The 17,350-nt window shown below is 40.0% G+C and overlaps 1 protein-coding gene across 1 annotated transcript in view; it reads right to left on the bottom strand.

The window, feature by feature from the left end:
- The window catches only part of UGP2 (UDP-glucose pyrophosphorylase 2), a 95,306-nt gene that overhangs the window by 35,553 nt on the left and 42,403 nt on the right, over nucleotides 1-17,350 (bottom strand). The window contains exon 3 of the mRNA XM_018555957.1: nucleotides 15,006-15,113. Within this exon, the coding sequence (XP_018411459.1) occupies nucleotides 15,006-15,113 (108 nt within the window). The remainder of the gene's footprint in view (nucleotides 1-15,005; nucleotides 15,114-17,350) is intronic.

The following is a 17,350-nucleotide window of genomic DNA, read 5'->3' on the forward strand; positions in this document are numbered from 1 at the left end:
TACTCTTGTAAAATCTATAAGCATGCCACAAAGAGGACATGTATTTAGTCGTTAAAGTAAAGTACCAGCCAAATTTGTTCTTTCCTCTAAAAAAAAAGTGGGTAAGAACATGTGACTTTATTGTAGTCTATGTCCCTACTGCAGAGATTGTCCTCAGTTCTTGCCTTGGAGACTGGTAGCCACTCCAGACAAGAGCTGGGAGAAAATGTCTGCAATCAGAATAAAAAAAAAAAAACTAAAAAAAAAAAAAAATAAAAAAAAAAAAACTAAAAAAAAAAAAAAATAAAAAAAAAAAAAAACCCTATTTTTTGCAGAGTTAGTAAGGGTAAAAACATCTGGAACGTTATATTGCCATCTATTCCCCCTTTTGTAGATCTTTATTCTTCATTTTCTGTCCTGATCATAGGTGATCACTAGAACAGGAAGTGAAGTCTCCATAGTTGGAACTCGAGGACACGAGATTAAAGGTTTGGTAAAGATTAGGTTGGAACTACACTTTAAAAGGAACTATATTGTATGCTAGTAAGGATTATAGAACAGGGGTGCCCCAGCGGTACTGGTCCGTGGCCTGTCTGCAACTGGGCCGCAGCCTCCTCTGCCTCCTGTCAGAATGAGATCACTCCGCCCATCCACAGTGCAGCGGCGGAGTGATCTCTTCACCTCTGACATCGCAGCCATCAGAGTGGGAGCCGAACTGAGGGAAAGGAGACGGGGAAAGCCGTACCTGCGAGGAAGCCTGAAAGACAGGAAAGAGCAGACTGCTAGAACTGGTAAGTGTAAGCAATAGGGCTGTTTCTACAGGCAATGGGACACAGAGATGTTACAATGGAAGCTGTTAACCAAGTGCAAAAAGAGACAGACCAGCTACAGTTATTCACATGGCTGTCCACTAATGACCTCTCTAGCTCAGATCCTCAGCTCTCTAGGCCTTTAAAGGCCAATCAGGTGGATAATGTCCTGTAGAGATGGTCTTTATTGCTTAGGAAAACAGGCAAGCTATTTGTGAAAAAAACCCTCTGCACCCCTCCAGAGACTTTCTGCACCCCTCCCGAGACCCTGTGCACCCCTACTGCTAGCTGGTAGTATTCTGCAACACTGCAATGTATTACTGGGATTTGTACTCTCTATAGCAGGTGGTATTCTGCATTGTTATATAATGTACTACTGAGATTTGTTGCCCTGCGCTACTACTGTGCACTTGTGATTACCATACCCGATATCTATTCAACTGAGCATGGGAGCCTACCACAAAGAATATTGGGCCCACGGGGGTAAAAAATTTGCTTTCTACATTCTCACTATTCTACCAATAATGGATTTAGAATGCAACAGATAGAAAAGGCTGTGCTGCTTATTTTTATGGATTAGCACACATCCTATCAGCATACATGTAACTAAGAGAGTAACTGGTAAAAGGGCAGTAGACCAGAAGTAATAGTGTTCTTGGTCTACCAAGAAAAGTCAACTTTTCCATTCCCGCATGGTCATACCTTCATAATCTATTCCAACAGTTAAACCTAGAACTCCATCGTCAACCACTCTTCCCAGCCTACTGTCCTGCAGAGAGCATAGAAACATGGCTGTCACGGGAAGGCCAGAGGTACGGGTTGTGCGAGAGTCAAGATGCTGGCACCCAATGAAGGAATAACGGGAAGACTGGTGGAAGTGTTTTTGTTTTTCTTATGCACCAGTAATTTGTTTATAAACTGAATAGCTTATTTGTATCAGCAGTTTCTGCAAACTTTAAAAGCACAGATGGTTGAAGGGAATGCACAATATCGTATTGATTTTCTCTCCTTGATTATTGCTTCAGTAAAATAAAATAAGCGATTAAATATGAAATATTCATTATTCTAGCAATGTTACTGCCGAGAGATACAGCAGTAGCAATCACAGACCAGTCCTTTCATTTATGTTGTCTAGCTTATGACAGCTGCTCATTCTTCTAGAAAAATCATAACAGGCATCAATATGGCAACAGCATGGAAGACACTTTCCATTTTATAACACATCAATTCACTAAAGCCCGGGGCTGCACAAACTGCAAATCCAGCCCTTACTCCGCTGAACACCGTTCTACACATGTAAGCAATTTTATACCAACAAGTTAATAGATACTTGATTGTTTGGGCTGAACTAAACGGAAGAGCATTTTCTCTCAATAGAAAAAGGAGAACATTTAGGTCAGGAAATGGTTTCCTGCAAAGCTATCATAAATCAGAACAATTTAACAAAATTTATAAAAACAGGATACAAGCAGGATACAAGCAGCACAGTTGGGTCTCTGTTTTGATATCTAAAATTACAATAAGATCATGAAACACATTACAGAACTTAAAAGTGCTGCATCCAGATATAAGCCTCCAACATGGGAGGTGCATTCAGCCCTCCCACAGACCTGTTGGCCGCAGACTGCAGCTGGTTAATTTATAACAATTTGTTTACAGTACAAACCTTGGACTCGAAGTTTTTTCTGCTTTCATCATACTCATGGATAACAGTCAGGCCTGTGCAACAGCCGAGTTCACGGTTAACACTATTACACAATGCATGCCATCCACAACTAAGCCAGACATAAAAGAGCAAGAGAATTTTACATTAAAGTTTTGCAACCAGCAAAGATGGCAACATTTGCTGCACAATGATTTTCAAATTAAACCTGACTAACAATGCGGAGGGCAACAATGTACCGTAGCCAATGTCAATCAGCAGCTTAAACTGAACAGCATTCTTACAGATGATTAGTGGCTAGTTGCTATGTTACCATGCATGGCCATTGGTACCTTAAGTAACACAAAATACACAAAGAAGGAACTGTGGGTAACAGCTTCTACTTTGGTAAATAAATCTCCAAGTTTTTCACTGAAGCCCCATTGTGAAGCCTTCACAAGCTTTGGAAACTCAGTTACAGGCCAAGTACACCCAAAACTAGCTGATTTAGGTTTGTGGGATTGCTTTACAGTTGAAACACATGCTGGCTTCAAATGTTTCTTAAAGAATTGAAGAGTGAAATATCCCCTCCAGAATTCCTAATACTGTTGCATTCTTCACAAAGGGTGTTATGTCTCTCTATAGATCCCTGTAAAGAAAAAGACTCCTATGCTATAGCCCGGGGCAGAGGTAACGACTAATGTCGGGAAAAGTTGCTAACAAAGTACTCAGAGCACTTAACCAATGACTTAAACCCTCCAGGGTTCACATATAACTGTCTAATGTTCTGGTCTTTAGTAACAGCACGCCAGGTCATAATACTACTCATTTTGAACTCTTTAAAGAGATACAAACAAGCAGTTAGTTATTGAAGTGCACGGGTAGCCCCATTGCAAGAGGAGGGTGTATTTTGTATCCGGAAAATATTCGGCTTTAAACCTAGATGATCTCACCCCATATTTTATGCATTTGTCAATGACACACAGCAGTAAATGTGATTCCTATTCCCGGCAAAGCACAAGATTTTACATATTGAGCAACTTAAGCTAAAAAAATTAAAAAAATGAACTTGAAAAAACGTCCCTGTATCTGCGGTATCTAAAATAAGCTAGTTATTGTATGCAAGGTTTCAGAAAGTCACTATTCTGGACAGGAACAGTATGTTTTCTGAAGGGAATTACATGGGTGTGACTGCATGTGATGTAATGTATGTGAGGTAAGGACTGGTGCCATGAGCAATGAGCAGAAATAAGTATCTCCGCAATACTGAAACGTTCAGTAAGATTACCGCGCAAGGAAACAAAACACACACACACGATCAACACACAAAAAAACAGGCAGTAATCTACACATACACTACATAGTAGTAATGTGGTTTATAAACTGATGTACCAAAGTTAAAAGGACATTGTCAAGTGAGAAGTATGAAAGAGGTCATTGCTGATCTTGTTCTGAAAATGCTAGACTCCTGGATGTCTCTGGTTTCAAAAGTCATTAACCCAGATCAAGAATTAGACAATGGAAGTCAAAACACTTGATCTGTATACTTTTTCACAGGATCAGCATGAAAGCCAGATGATTAGTATCTTCCAATGAAGATAAGCTGTGGCCAGTTTTCTCCTGGGCCAGGTATTCATAAACCATGTACATGTGTGCAATTGGGGCAATGCGGGACAGGGAGTCCATATATTCATACATGACACATGTAGGCATTTCTCCAGTATTTTACTTGGTGCTATCATATTTCACAGTTCTTTCACATCAGCTCTGCCCTATGAAGGAACTCAATGTTTCTACCACAAAGACAAATGCAATCTGGGTGGGTGCAAAATGACCTTCCAGTAAGAAGACAATGCAGAATTCTAAAAAATTTGCTCAGAGCACAGCACATATAGGACATACAAATTCTATGCCGCCTATACCTCTCAGAAACCATGATTCTAAAATAAGGCGTACATGGGTACATTTTTGTATGATCGTTCGTACCAAAAAGTCAGAACATTCAATACTGGAATCAGAAATTTGCTGATTGTTGCTCGGAATTTGGTTTAATCTTTTTTCTTATTTAACATTCTATTTTGGAATGAATATAACTTCCGAACTAAAACCTCATTCACTGTTAGAAATTTGTTTGATCGAGAAAAATTTTGCAACATGCTCTTTCAAAACTTTTTGGGAACATTGTAGTTTTCCTCTGTCGATCACACCATTTAAATTGATAATCAAACGAACGTTCCAAAAACGACTTCTTTCATACGAAATTCTAACTCTGTATACCCTACTTAATTAATTACCTATGAGAGCTGCACAGCAAGATTGCCTAATAAAATAGAATATCCATTTAAAATACACAAACAATGACTAAAGGAACAATGTCCAGTAGCCGAGTGGTTCTAGTTTTGATGCTAGAATTCATTGGCTACCCAGTGGCAAATATAACTATAACTACAGCTCCCAGTATCCTCATCCAGCCTCTTAGTCACCATGTACCCTGATTTATCTGAACCCACAATAGCCTAGACCTCACAATGCTATAGAATTAGCAGTTTAACTTGTTGACCGGAGTGCCACTTCATAGTCACACTGCCTACTCAGAGAACTTTCCAATTCTGTCTTGGCCATCTGCTGAGTCACATTCGTGTACTAGGTATACAAGTGTGGCAGCAGCCTCATTCCCTGCTTCTCCCGTTCCAAGTCTCAGCACCCGTATTTTGTGATTGATGGGAGAAGCAGATAAAATCACTTCTATTATACCCAGCTAGCAGGTTCCGTCACATCACTTTGGCTGCTGGCAGAACTGACGGTATGCTGCAAAAGTCTATCTTTTTATTTTTAATAAAAGGGTTAGGCGGCTTGTGCTGCACGACTTGCCTGATTTTGTTTAAGATCACATGACAGGCCCCCTTTTTACCTTTGGGTCAAATCTGGAAATTACTACACAAGTCCCTTTTTAGCGAAAATATTTCTCACAACCAGCAATGCACATAAAAGAAATTACAGTCTTTGGAAAAACATTTTTGTTTTACCTGTACAAGCAGTAAGACATTTCTAAGAGCTTCATTTATTATTCCAGTACTACCATAACTAGACTTGAGTCATGCAATTAAAAAACTTGCACTTCATTCCGACTGCTTTTGTTAAATAAATCCAATTTTAATACATTAGCTGAAAGGTTGGAAAAATAAAGAAAAGTATATTTAAAAGCATATTTAACAAATTAGTGCAAAAAGATCCTAAATTGAAGCACAACACAGTAGCCCATAGCAACCAGATTATTTTTCACTTAAGTCAGGTGATTGAAAGATTAACAATGGTTTGTTGCAATGAGTTACCACCCTTCAAAATAAATATTCATGTTTTCACTCCTTATTGCAGCCTCCAGAGGGACAGTAGTCTAGGTGCACTGACCAAGCATGTTTATTAAGGTTGGAGTCACTGGTCTGTAACAAGTATTCATATGTGTAAATTTAGGCATTCTTATGTGCATTATTCCAACTTATGGACCCAAAGGGGTCTACCTCTGCAAATATTCGTTTTGTGTCAAAATATGTCAAAACTTTTCTTTTCTTTAGGGAATGTATTTTCAAATATTTAGTTTAATTGTAATTTGGCATTATGGCCACTGGATGACGCTGACAAGCATAGAAAATTATTCCTATGTCCCTTTAGCTCTATCTAGCGGCCATAATGTGATATTACACAAAAACATTCAAACATAAATTACACTTGTAAAGAATAACAAAATAACATTTGTTTTGGCATATATTTGTACAGAGTGAACAGTCACAGAGCAAGGTGATTAGCCCGGCAAATTGTTCATATATAGACCCCGTGGTATTGAAGCAAAATGGTAATTATGATATCCACTAAACTGGCATTTGCAGAATGAGAATAAGCAATAGCTGCCTCTTATGCCTCTCTCAGGAAAGATTTCATCAGATCAACGCATGACGAATTCTGATTGTTTCAGATCAGTGTTTAAAAATCAACATTCCTATTAGATTTAGGTATCATTTTGTTTTCGAAAAGGTACCCGTTAGCAGGATCATACTTTACTAACAATACCCCAATGCCACCTGTACTAAGCGTTCACTATCACCTAAACCCCCACAGATCAAGATGATCAATAACTTTGCTGCCCTAGGCTAAGGGGCTGTGTTGATTGGCATTTATTTGCATCATATGGGTTTTGCACTCCCATACAAGTCAATGGTAATGCAAAACCTGCTTAAAGCTGGTCAAATGTAGGTCAGGCAGAGGTCAACTGCAGGTCAAATGCTATGAATACTAAATGATCTCAGAAGCATCTTAGGCTGGGTTCACATCTGGGCGTACGGAATATGTGCGTTTGCCGCACGTTTTTACGTCGATTTGCGGTAAAAGAAACTCCCGACAAACGTGCGTTTCCGAGGGCTATCCGGCTGTATCCCAATGGATGGGCGCGGCAAATACGCCCCAAAGAAGCTCCTGTAATTCTTTAGGCGTAGAGCGTCTTTCAGCGCGTTCCTACGCGCTGTAAAACGCCCAGGTGGGAACCATGCCCATGGGCAATTATTGGTTTTCACATGTTGAGCGTTTTACAGCGCGTAGGAACGCGCTGTAAAACGCCCAGGTGTGAACCAGGCCTTAAACTCATTTAAAAAGAAAAACATCGACACAAGCCCATCAACACAGGCCCTAAAGCAGTCGCCTTTCCACAAATCCAGGTCTGCGTGATTGATTGGATCCCAACAAATATACTCATACAAGACACAGGTTACAGAACCTGAGGTTTTGTTAAAAGATGTATAAACCTCTTGGGGCCTTACCCCACCTTATGTTATTGGTTGTTATTTGGCTCACTACCAGGGGACATGGAATCAATCTCTAAGAATTGACTACAATGTTGATTGTGTGTGATGAGCACTGAAGACCGCTCGGTCACCCTGTTCCTTGAGTGTGCATATTTGTCATATGTTCATTTAGCATCTGTGAATCTTTGATTATACAGAAGAACCAATATACCGATGCACTGTGAACCACTATCTTTCTAATGTTGTATTTGAAAAAATTTCAATAAAAATATTGTTACATAAAAGATGTATAAACCATTCCACCAAGTGAGACATTTTCCTCATTTATGTCTCATTTAAAAAAAAAGGGGACTACTTATTCATCATGACATAGTCTTGTAATTAGAAGCAATTTCCTCTCCCCTACCAGTACCAGGGTGTGTAACGTGCTATATACTGGAGGCAGGAACAGACTACGCTGGAAGGAATACCATCAATGAATAGGATCTTTCAGCCCTGCACTGCCAGCGTGGTAGATCCGACGTTTTTTTATGCATCTGAAAAGCCGACAGCTATTTTACTGCCGCATGTCCTCCAGTGGGAATTTTAACATTCAGCGAACTTAGAATTTTCTAGTTTTTAAAATTCGGTAATCACAAAGCATCATGTTAAGGACATAACTTCATTAAAATATACAGTACCTGTCATAAGAAAAACAAGATGACTAGCATTGCTGATCTTTTCTGCAATCTCTGATCTTTAAAGGAGAACTATGGGGTTAAGGCTCTTCCCCATAGTTCTCCTTAGGGTAACGGTGTGACGGACCCCAGTACTCAGGATGAGTATGTCCGCCGCTGTATTCTTCCTTGCTCAGGAGATATTGCAACCCGGTGATCTTTAGCTCCCAGTTTCCCCAAACTAGCGTCCTCCCGGCACCCCAGGCTCAGCATGGCGCGAGCTGTAGCTTGCGGTATACTGAGACGCGACACTATACCGCAAGCTGCTGCTCGCGGTATACTAAGATGCCGCAGCTGAAGCGGATCCCGACAATTTTGTCTGGACCCGCCCAGCTGCGTGACTGACAGCTGGCTCTGCCTATCCAGAGGCAGAGCCAGCTGTACCCGCCCCCTCCCCCGTCCGAATCCAGCCCCTCCCCTGTCACGGCAGAGAGCCGTGACAGGATCGAGAGGTGAGCGAACGCCGGTATGTGTTTGCTCACCTCCCGATCTACTGAGCCGACCTGTGACAGTCTCATTGTCACAGGTCGGCTAGCACTATGAGGTGAGTGGAAAGCACTCACCTCATAGTTCTCCTTTAAATATTACTTGCCTGCATATCTCTGCCTGCAAAACTCACTGTAAGTTATGATGGGAGAGGTTGCATTACAGGAAAATGAATAAGAACCACAGATGATTGCTTCATTGCCAGACATCAGCATCTAGATCATGTTGGGCAACGTCCTCATGATTGCCTATTAGGCAGCACAGCGTGGTGGTGCTTTATATCTGTATCAGCAGGGTCCAAATCAAGTAAAATTTGCAACCTAATGGATCTCCTGCAATGATAATGCCAGTCTCCTGAGGCTGTTTAACATAATCTTTCATGCGCAATCAATACTCTGACAAAGAGAAGATTGGCAAAATTATCGATGTAGCAAAATCATCTCTAAGCATGTACGGTAACCTTCAAGTACTGCTTACATCCAGGTATAGAAACCTTGTAGCACTGCTGCCTAACCAGGTATGGTCACCTAATGCCACTGCTCCCTAGCAATGCATGATCACCTCATAGCACTGCTCCCTAATCATGCATGATCGCCTTATAGAACTGCTCCTCAACCAGGTATGGTTATGCAATAGCACTGCTTACTAACCAGGTATGGTCACCTAATACAACTGCTCCCTAGCCATAATGTATATGATCACCTTATAGCACTGCTCCCAAACCAGGTATGTTCACCTTACAGCAGTGCTCCCTATCCAGATATGGTCACTTTAAAAACACAGCTCCCCAACCAGGCATGGTTTTGCCTTATAGCACTGATCAGTAACCATGTCTGGACACCACAACTTCTCAACTACAGTAGTTATGGTCACCTTATTGACCTGCTCCCCAACCATGTATGGTCAGTTTAAAGATCTGTTCCTTAAGCATGTCTGGTCATCTTACAGCACTGCTTTCAACCAGGCATGGAAACCCTTTAAGCACTGCTCCCCAACCAGGTATGGTCACCACTCCCCATTTAGGTGTGGCAACCTTCTAGCACTGCACCCTAACTTAATACTGTCGCCTTACCACACTGTTTCCAAAGCAGGTAACCAAAAGGGGGACATTTCTATACATCAGGGAATCTATGCCATCAATTTCCTGCTGAAAGATACTCAATGGGGCTCCTATTTGGTCTTAAACCACTGTTCCATTTTTTTCATCTGACATATGTGAACTGTATCACTTTGGTCCATTAAGTTTACATTTGCTTCAATGCAAAACCATATAAATTACAATGATGTCTATGTCAATTGTACATTGATCCAGCTGTTAGGCATACTTCAGCCATCCAGCTGCTGTGGACCTACAAGTCCTATTAGGCATTGCAAGACTGACAGCCACAGGCAGATACATTATGGGATCTGTAGTTTCACCACAGCTGGAGGTCCAGGCTTTGGCTACCCCTGCATTAATCCATATTTTTAGTTACAGATGAAATTATTTTTGAGCTTATGAATGTTTTTTTCCATTCTACCTGTATATGTATACAATAATGGTTTCCAAGTATTTTTAATTTAAACTACCAGTGTGAGATAGAACTTTGTAGAACTCTTATCCCAGACAGCTTGTCTGTTCTACAAATATGGTGTATTGGGAGTACTTTCACAGATATGGAGTCCTAGAACAGTGGATTTTTTTATTGGGATCAATGTACCCAGATACACGTTTTAAGAAAAGGGTTGGTAATAAAGGGGCATTGTAGAATTTTGTCTAGGGAGGGGATAAAGCGTTATATTTATGTAACAATATTTGATATATCTGAATCTTTTTTAGGAGCACATAAATGTTCAGGTCTGTTGTAGTCCAAAACCAGTATATGGTTTGGTAGTTTAAGTGATCTTACAGCCTTTACTTTTGACATGCTGGTCTTTAATTTTCTTTCTGCTCTCCTCACACAACTCTTTCCTTTACTTTCTGTGGTCCATGTTTATTATGGTGAACATGATATCAAACCGCAGCGTGACTACTTTTCTCCATTCAAATATGCTGACTGACTAATTACTAGATTGAAGACATTTGTGATAATAATTACAGAAAAAATAGTTTGAATGATCACTATGGTCCAATTATTTATAATGATTTGTAGGGGCACAAATCTTTCCAGGACATTTTAGAATATCTTTGTACAATAAACAAGAATTTATTTCTATTCCCGTTTTGCTTTACTCTATGGCAGGGGTAGGCAAACTCTGGCCCTCCAGCTGTGGTGCAACTACAAATTCCATTAGGCACGGCAAGACTCTTACAGACAGACATGACTCCCAGAGGCATAGGCATGATGGCATTTGTAGTTTTACCACAGCTGGAGGGCCAGAGTTTTTCTACCCCAGGTATAACATACCAAAAGGCATGCAGGTATATACACCAATTGCTTCTAATGTTATCACTTTTCAGGAGGAATGAAGCACTGTACCAAAGAGCTTTATTGGTACCAACAAACGTGTCCACATCTGTATTTATTTTAGAAAACACTGCTTCTCATTTATTTCCAAGTAGTACCGGTAGTTCTTCGATTGCCATTTCACACGCTTTCTACAGATCGTCACAAATTAGCCAGGAATTCTCCAAGTCTTCAGATGTGCGTCTCTTGATGAAGAATACTTAATTACGTGCTTTGTCAAGCTAATTATTATTATTAGGATGAAAAATCCAGCACTAGATCTAGAAGTATACAATTACACAACACTATCTATACACAGCCTTATCTCTACCCTGAGCCACGTTCCTAGAAGTATGTTAGTACCCTGCCTATTGAAATGCCCTGGATAATGTGAACACCCAGCTAGATTCTCCAATTACACAATCTAGGGACAGACAAGAGGAAAAGTAACGTTCAACAATGGAGAGCAGAAGGCAAGCTCAGAGAAAGCACCTATGTAACATGCCCTGGGGTTCACATTTCCTGAGCCAGCAGAGCACTTGTTTTCATGCTCACCTTCCACTTTTCTTGATGAGAATGATTTTCCTCTCCCAGATCACATCATCAGAAAACTATACCCATATTGTATGCTGCCTTTTGTGATGTATTATATATCAATGTTAATAAAGAATTTAAGGGCAATTTAAAGTCAAGTGAAAGATGAGCGCGCTAGTAATGTTACTAAACGCTGCAACTGGGCTAAAGTCAGAAAAAGTCAATCAGTTTATCCTAAAGTTAAATTACAAACTAAATAAATATTGTCTAAATACATGAGGCAACTGCATTCTTACTTGAATCTTGGTGTGCTGTGTGTATTTCCTTCATACTGTATTTGTGCAGCAATCCAGCTTTAAGCAACTCCTCTACTTTGCCTCTGTGTAGGACTTTCCTGTAATAAAGACCAGTTACTGCTGCTCTCTCTCCTTGTACAGGGTGACTGGTAAAATTGGTGTATGTAATATATACACACACACACACACACACACACACAATGTTTCTTTATTGGAGTTTAGCTTTTGCACTTATTCTTTTCTGGAGCACGTAATGCAAACCTGCATTTGATAAAATATGAACGCTATGAAAATGGCTGAATACAAGATGGTCAGAAATGGTTTTTTTTTAAAAATCTTAGCTTCTCAATCTTTTTTTCCAGCCACATTTCGGTTATTGAGCACATACTCATACAGGAGCTGACTGTAGTCACATAGGAGGCCATGTCTGATCTACAGAATGGTGAGCTCAAACCGCTAAGTATACATAAAACAGTGCAGGCATTTTAATTTTAGTCATACAGAGGTCTGTATAACGGATCCTTTATTTACTTCCCTGTGAGTTAAGCTTTTAAGTAAATGTCAAGGAGCAGGCGAAAACCAGACACATTTTCAACCATCAGGTGACAAGATATCAACTGGCCGACAAAGGATTTCTGAAAATCTGTTTTATATGACAGGTTACATGACTGCCAGTTCAACTAAAAGATGCCTATATCCAGAAGGAGGAGAAAGCTTCCTACTGACAAACAGTACGCTCTTTCACAAGCTGGAGTTAAGAATATGAGACCTTCACTCCCAGCCAGATGTAAAGCCCATGCAAATCATATCTGGAACTTATTAGAGACATGTAGGTAGAACTACCACATCAATTTGTGTAACTGCACTTTTTAAGCTAATAAATCCATTTATAAAAATAAATGTGTTTTGTTTGGGCAAACCTTTCCACTTTGCTGCTAAATTAACATAATTTACTTCAATTTATAAAAGTTTAAAAAATGGAAAGCTGCAATGTCAAAATGTGAAAAAAAAACAACCATCATGATCTAAAATAGGGTTAGGCAACTTTGCAAAACTACCAATCCTGTCATGCCTCTGGCTCTCAGTCTTGCAATGCATCTTAAGACTTGTAGTTCCAAAACAGCTGGAGTGCCAAGGTTGTGTACAGCTTTTTCTACTTCCTGCATCACCAATCACATTCATGGTTTGAATCAAATTGGTTGAGGTCAGAAAACTTTTAGTACTGACGCTTGATTATTTTTTAACATCAAGCTTTCTACATGGGAGAGAGAGGAATCTGCAGTGGGTGTGTTTGGGAATACATATCCAACATCCAATGTAAGGGGTTCTCAGACCAAGGCGTGCCCTTGTGCACTTCAAATAAAAAATTAGGTTTTGAAATGCATACAGGGAGCACAGAATACCTGCTAAGCCTTCTGCTTTTCTTCTAGACTTTGTTGGACTGCAGTGTACCTATAAGGATTACAATTAACAGTCATCGTGTTCATTTCAGTGTACAGTATGTGTAAGTTAATATACTTCAGCGGGTAGCAATTCTCCACTAGTTGATTGGCATGATTTACTGGGACATCTTCAGATTCAGACACAGAAAGCCTGCTTGTGCCCCCATAAAAAAGGGCCCAGTGTTTATGTATTGCCCTGTTATACTCTGGCTCACAAGCTGGGTTGGTGCCAGGCTGGCTTCCTGCCACTCGTACGATGACATGTCCAAGCACAACTACTATGTAACAAGACGGGGATTCACATTGCTGTGCTTTAGAAGACGAAAACTTGTTCTCATTTTGTTTCAACACATCAGTTCTATTCAATGATACAAAGGAAAATCTCCTAAAGCCTGCCAGACCCTCTGTACCATTTAGACCATGGGTAGGCAACCTTGACACTCCAGCTGTGGTGGAACTACAAGTCCCATGAGACATTGCAAGACTCTGACAGCTACAGACCTGACTGTCGGAGCAGAAGCTTTATGGGATTTGTATTTTCACCACAGCTGGAGTGCCAAGGTTGCCTATCCCTGATTTAGACTGACTAGATTGTGTGTTCATTGAGTTTATACCACTGACAATTATAGTCTCTTAAAAGTCAGTACAAAACATACATTTTTGCAACAATATATGTTCATTTCACTAGAGAACTATCCCTGCATTTATGGAGCTTTCCTCATGATGGGAAGCTGATATGCGTCTACTATTACTATAAACTATATAAACTGATGTGTCTACTACATACTACTAGTAGTATATACAATATAGAGCTGTATGTATATACGTCTTGACAAAACTACAAATCCTACTATACTATATGCATTTTAACCATATAGTTAGCGGTTGGCCTGGAGTGCACATTTAACTGGGCCTCACGAATCAAAGTAAATTAAGGAAGAAGAGATCTTGCTGCCAGAGGTACGAATTAGATTCTTAATTTCAGGATTGTAGTGATGCTTGCTCAAACAAAAGAGAACATTTGAATGGCTGCTACGAAAGCAGTTCTTTCTTTAGCCATTTTCAATCATAAGCCCAAAAGCAAAACGTGCAGCTCATGAGTGATATGAGAAAAAAGTTACACTGCTAAAAGTAGTGTTGCCGCGAACGATTATTTTCATAATCGATTAGTTGCCCAATAATTTTCCCGATTAATCGATTAGTTCTCTCTCGTTGACAACTATTCTCCTGATCGATTATCGATTAGTTGGTTGCAGCCCTAGCTAAAAGAGACCATGTGATCTATACACATAGACATCAATGTCAACACATTGATGTCTATGTGTATAGACATCACATTACACTTCAATCTGTAGCAGTCCCTCACAATCATTTTTCCCCACTCTAAATGTAGTCATTCTTCCGGGTTCAATGACTGCCAGCATCATTCAACTCACTTCTTCTGAGCCCGGGCTGTCATGGAGCCCATTATGACATTTAGTGCTGCAGTAAGGACTGCCCAATGCTGCTGCTGGGGTTCTCGGAGGTGGAGAGTGTTTCTCTTTACACTGAAGTTCTAATTGAAATGTTTCCCTCTCAGTATTCACATTGGGAATTCTAACAATATCCCTATACATCACAGGCATGAGGCATGTCACATTTCTTAACTGTGGTCACCTTGTTACCTGAAGTACAGTGACCCAATATTGCATCATCAGAACGTGTACAGCCAAAACACACAAAAGTAGAACAAAGGAACCGGAGCAAGAACAAAACAAGAAAACATAATTATATACCATCACACCGGAAAAGTACAAGATTTAACACTGAATGAAACCTCTGAGACTTCCCGACAGATATCCTGCTTAGCACTTCGTAAAGAAAAAAAAATATCCTAACTTACAGAATCCTCTGGAGGTCTCTGGATTTTCTCCCAGTCCACAGAAGGGCCCTTCTCTTGCAAAAATCGGTGAAACAAATTCTGGAAGCCTGCCAGGTCTTTCTTTGTGTGCTGAAAGAAAAAGAATGGTAGTATTTAGGTAAGACAGCCAACTGTATAACAAATTAAACAAACTAATTACATACTAGTTAAATCTACAAATATTTAAACTAAAGGTCCAGACAAAACTTTTTTAGTTCACGATGGAGCAAAAAAGTGCTAGAACCTCTTCTTATATCAGCATATATTAGATCTTAAAGAACCAACAGTAATGAACTGCCACGCAGAATACACTAGTTGCATCACAAACAGATTCCTCGCTAAGGGGCTGTTCACACGACGTCGTTTAGTGTGCTGACCGGCTCCGTACGCTGCTGCACTCAAAATGCATCCCAATGTATCCCTATGTGTTTTATGGGCTCCAGTTCTCACGTGCGCAGTCCGTTCAGCTTACGCGTCAAAAACGCGTAAAAAACGCACTGCACTGCAGCTAACATACTAACAGCCCCACTCCAGCAAAAAAAAAACAAAAACTGGAACGCATCAAAAACGCAACCAAAACGTGGCAAAAACGCACTGCATCAGTCTGCAGATCCGCACCTGATATGTGAACAGGCCCTTAAGGTCTAGAAAAATTGACAGGCACATCAATTTAGAAATAACACACATCAGCTGGTGCCCCACCCATGAGCCAACTGCCTACTAAACGATCTGAATGGCTCCAGTGAGACATTTTGTAGGCACTTTGACTCAGCAGTTACTGATTTTCATATACGATCTGTATCAGGCTTTGCTACTTAAAGTCAGTCTGATATGAGGGTTTTGCAGCTAATCATGGTTTAGTATGGCAGTATGCTGGCAGGGTTCATATTTAAGAAATCGTTAAACCACTCTTTCAGAAGAAATGGTGCAAAATGCTGGTTGTGGCAATGAAATACACTTTTATATCTTTTCAGCTTGGCACCTAAAAGGGTTTTTCTGTAAAGGATCAGTCAAGCATTGATGCTTGCAGATTTACCCAGACTGAGATCTTGCAGCTTACAGATAGGATTTCCCAGTAATGCGTTGCTGATGTAACCTTCCCAAGATGCATCTCTTAGGCATGGGCTACATCACCAATGCCCAAGAGGACCAGGAAGTGGAAAAATAGTAACTAAGTAGAAGCAAAATATGTTTAACTAATGAATGTAAGATGATTACATATCTGTATGCAGCGCTGCATGCCGATAAGATTTTTAGTGAAAGGGTGTAAAGGTCCACTTCAATGTTATTCATTTTTACAGGGATGACACATTCTATAACGGCTCATTAAGTATTTAGAGCTGAACCATTCACATCAGTCAATTCCTCAGAAGAAGCTTACAATCTAATGTCCTCGTCTTCAAACACTGGTGCCAATTTTCGGTGTATTTTCGGTATAATTCTCAGGACATATCAAGTTCACACAGGGCTTGGCGAACAAATTGCCTGGGAGCTAAGTGGCGTAAAAAATTTGGATTTGAACTGTTTGGGATATATTGAGTGCTTGATTTTTTGAAATACTTGTTGTCTCCCTTCCTTTTTAGACCCTTTTTTAGTATTTAAAAACTCTTTTTCCTTTTCTGTCAGTTTTTTTAAACTGTTCCCTTTTTTTTTTTCCTCAGGTTGCAGTGCTCTTGTTAGGGGGAGGGGTTAATTGAGCTCAGGTGTCTCTCATTGAGCAGGTGTATTATAAACTAGTGCATCACTCACTTTGAGCTTGCTCACACAGGGCTTGGAGAACAAAGTGCCTGGGAGCTAAGTGGCGGAAAAAATTGGCGTTTAAACAATTGACGTTTAACCAGGGCGGTTGTAACTTCTTCCAGGGCGGAGGTATAAATTAAATTTAGTTTAACAAACAAGTTATTGACCGTACCACTTGTGAACCATAATTTAACCCAGGTTGGTAGTATAATTCAGTATAATTTATTTATCTTAATCTAAGTTAATTTAAATTATTTAATTTAACAAACAAGTTATTGAACAGGCCACTCGTGATCCACTAAACCCTAGAAAATAAAACTACAGTTAAATAATTAATCTTATATAATCCCTAATATACACTAAAAATAAAAATAAATAAATAAATAGTAAGGGTGGAATAAAATAATGTCTTCCATGAGTGGGTATGCAACCAGGTGCATGTCATGTGCAATGTATGCGTTCCTTGAACATGCGTTCGAGGGGGAATACAATTGTGCTAGATGTGAGCGAGTTGTCTGTTTGGAATCCCAGATTCTGGATCTAAGCAACAAACTGGCAACACTGAGGAGCATAAACAACATGGAAAA

Source organism: Nanorana parkeri, unplaced genomic scaffold (genome assembly GCF_000935625.1).
Source record: "Nanorana parkeri isolate BGI_ZX_2015 unplaced genomic scaffold, ASM93562v1 scaffold11, whole genome shotgun sequence".
Taxonomy (NCBI): Eukaryota; Metazoa; Chordata; class Amphibia; order Anura; family Dicroglossidae; genus Nanorana; species Nanorana parkeri.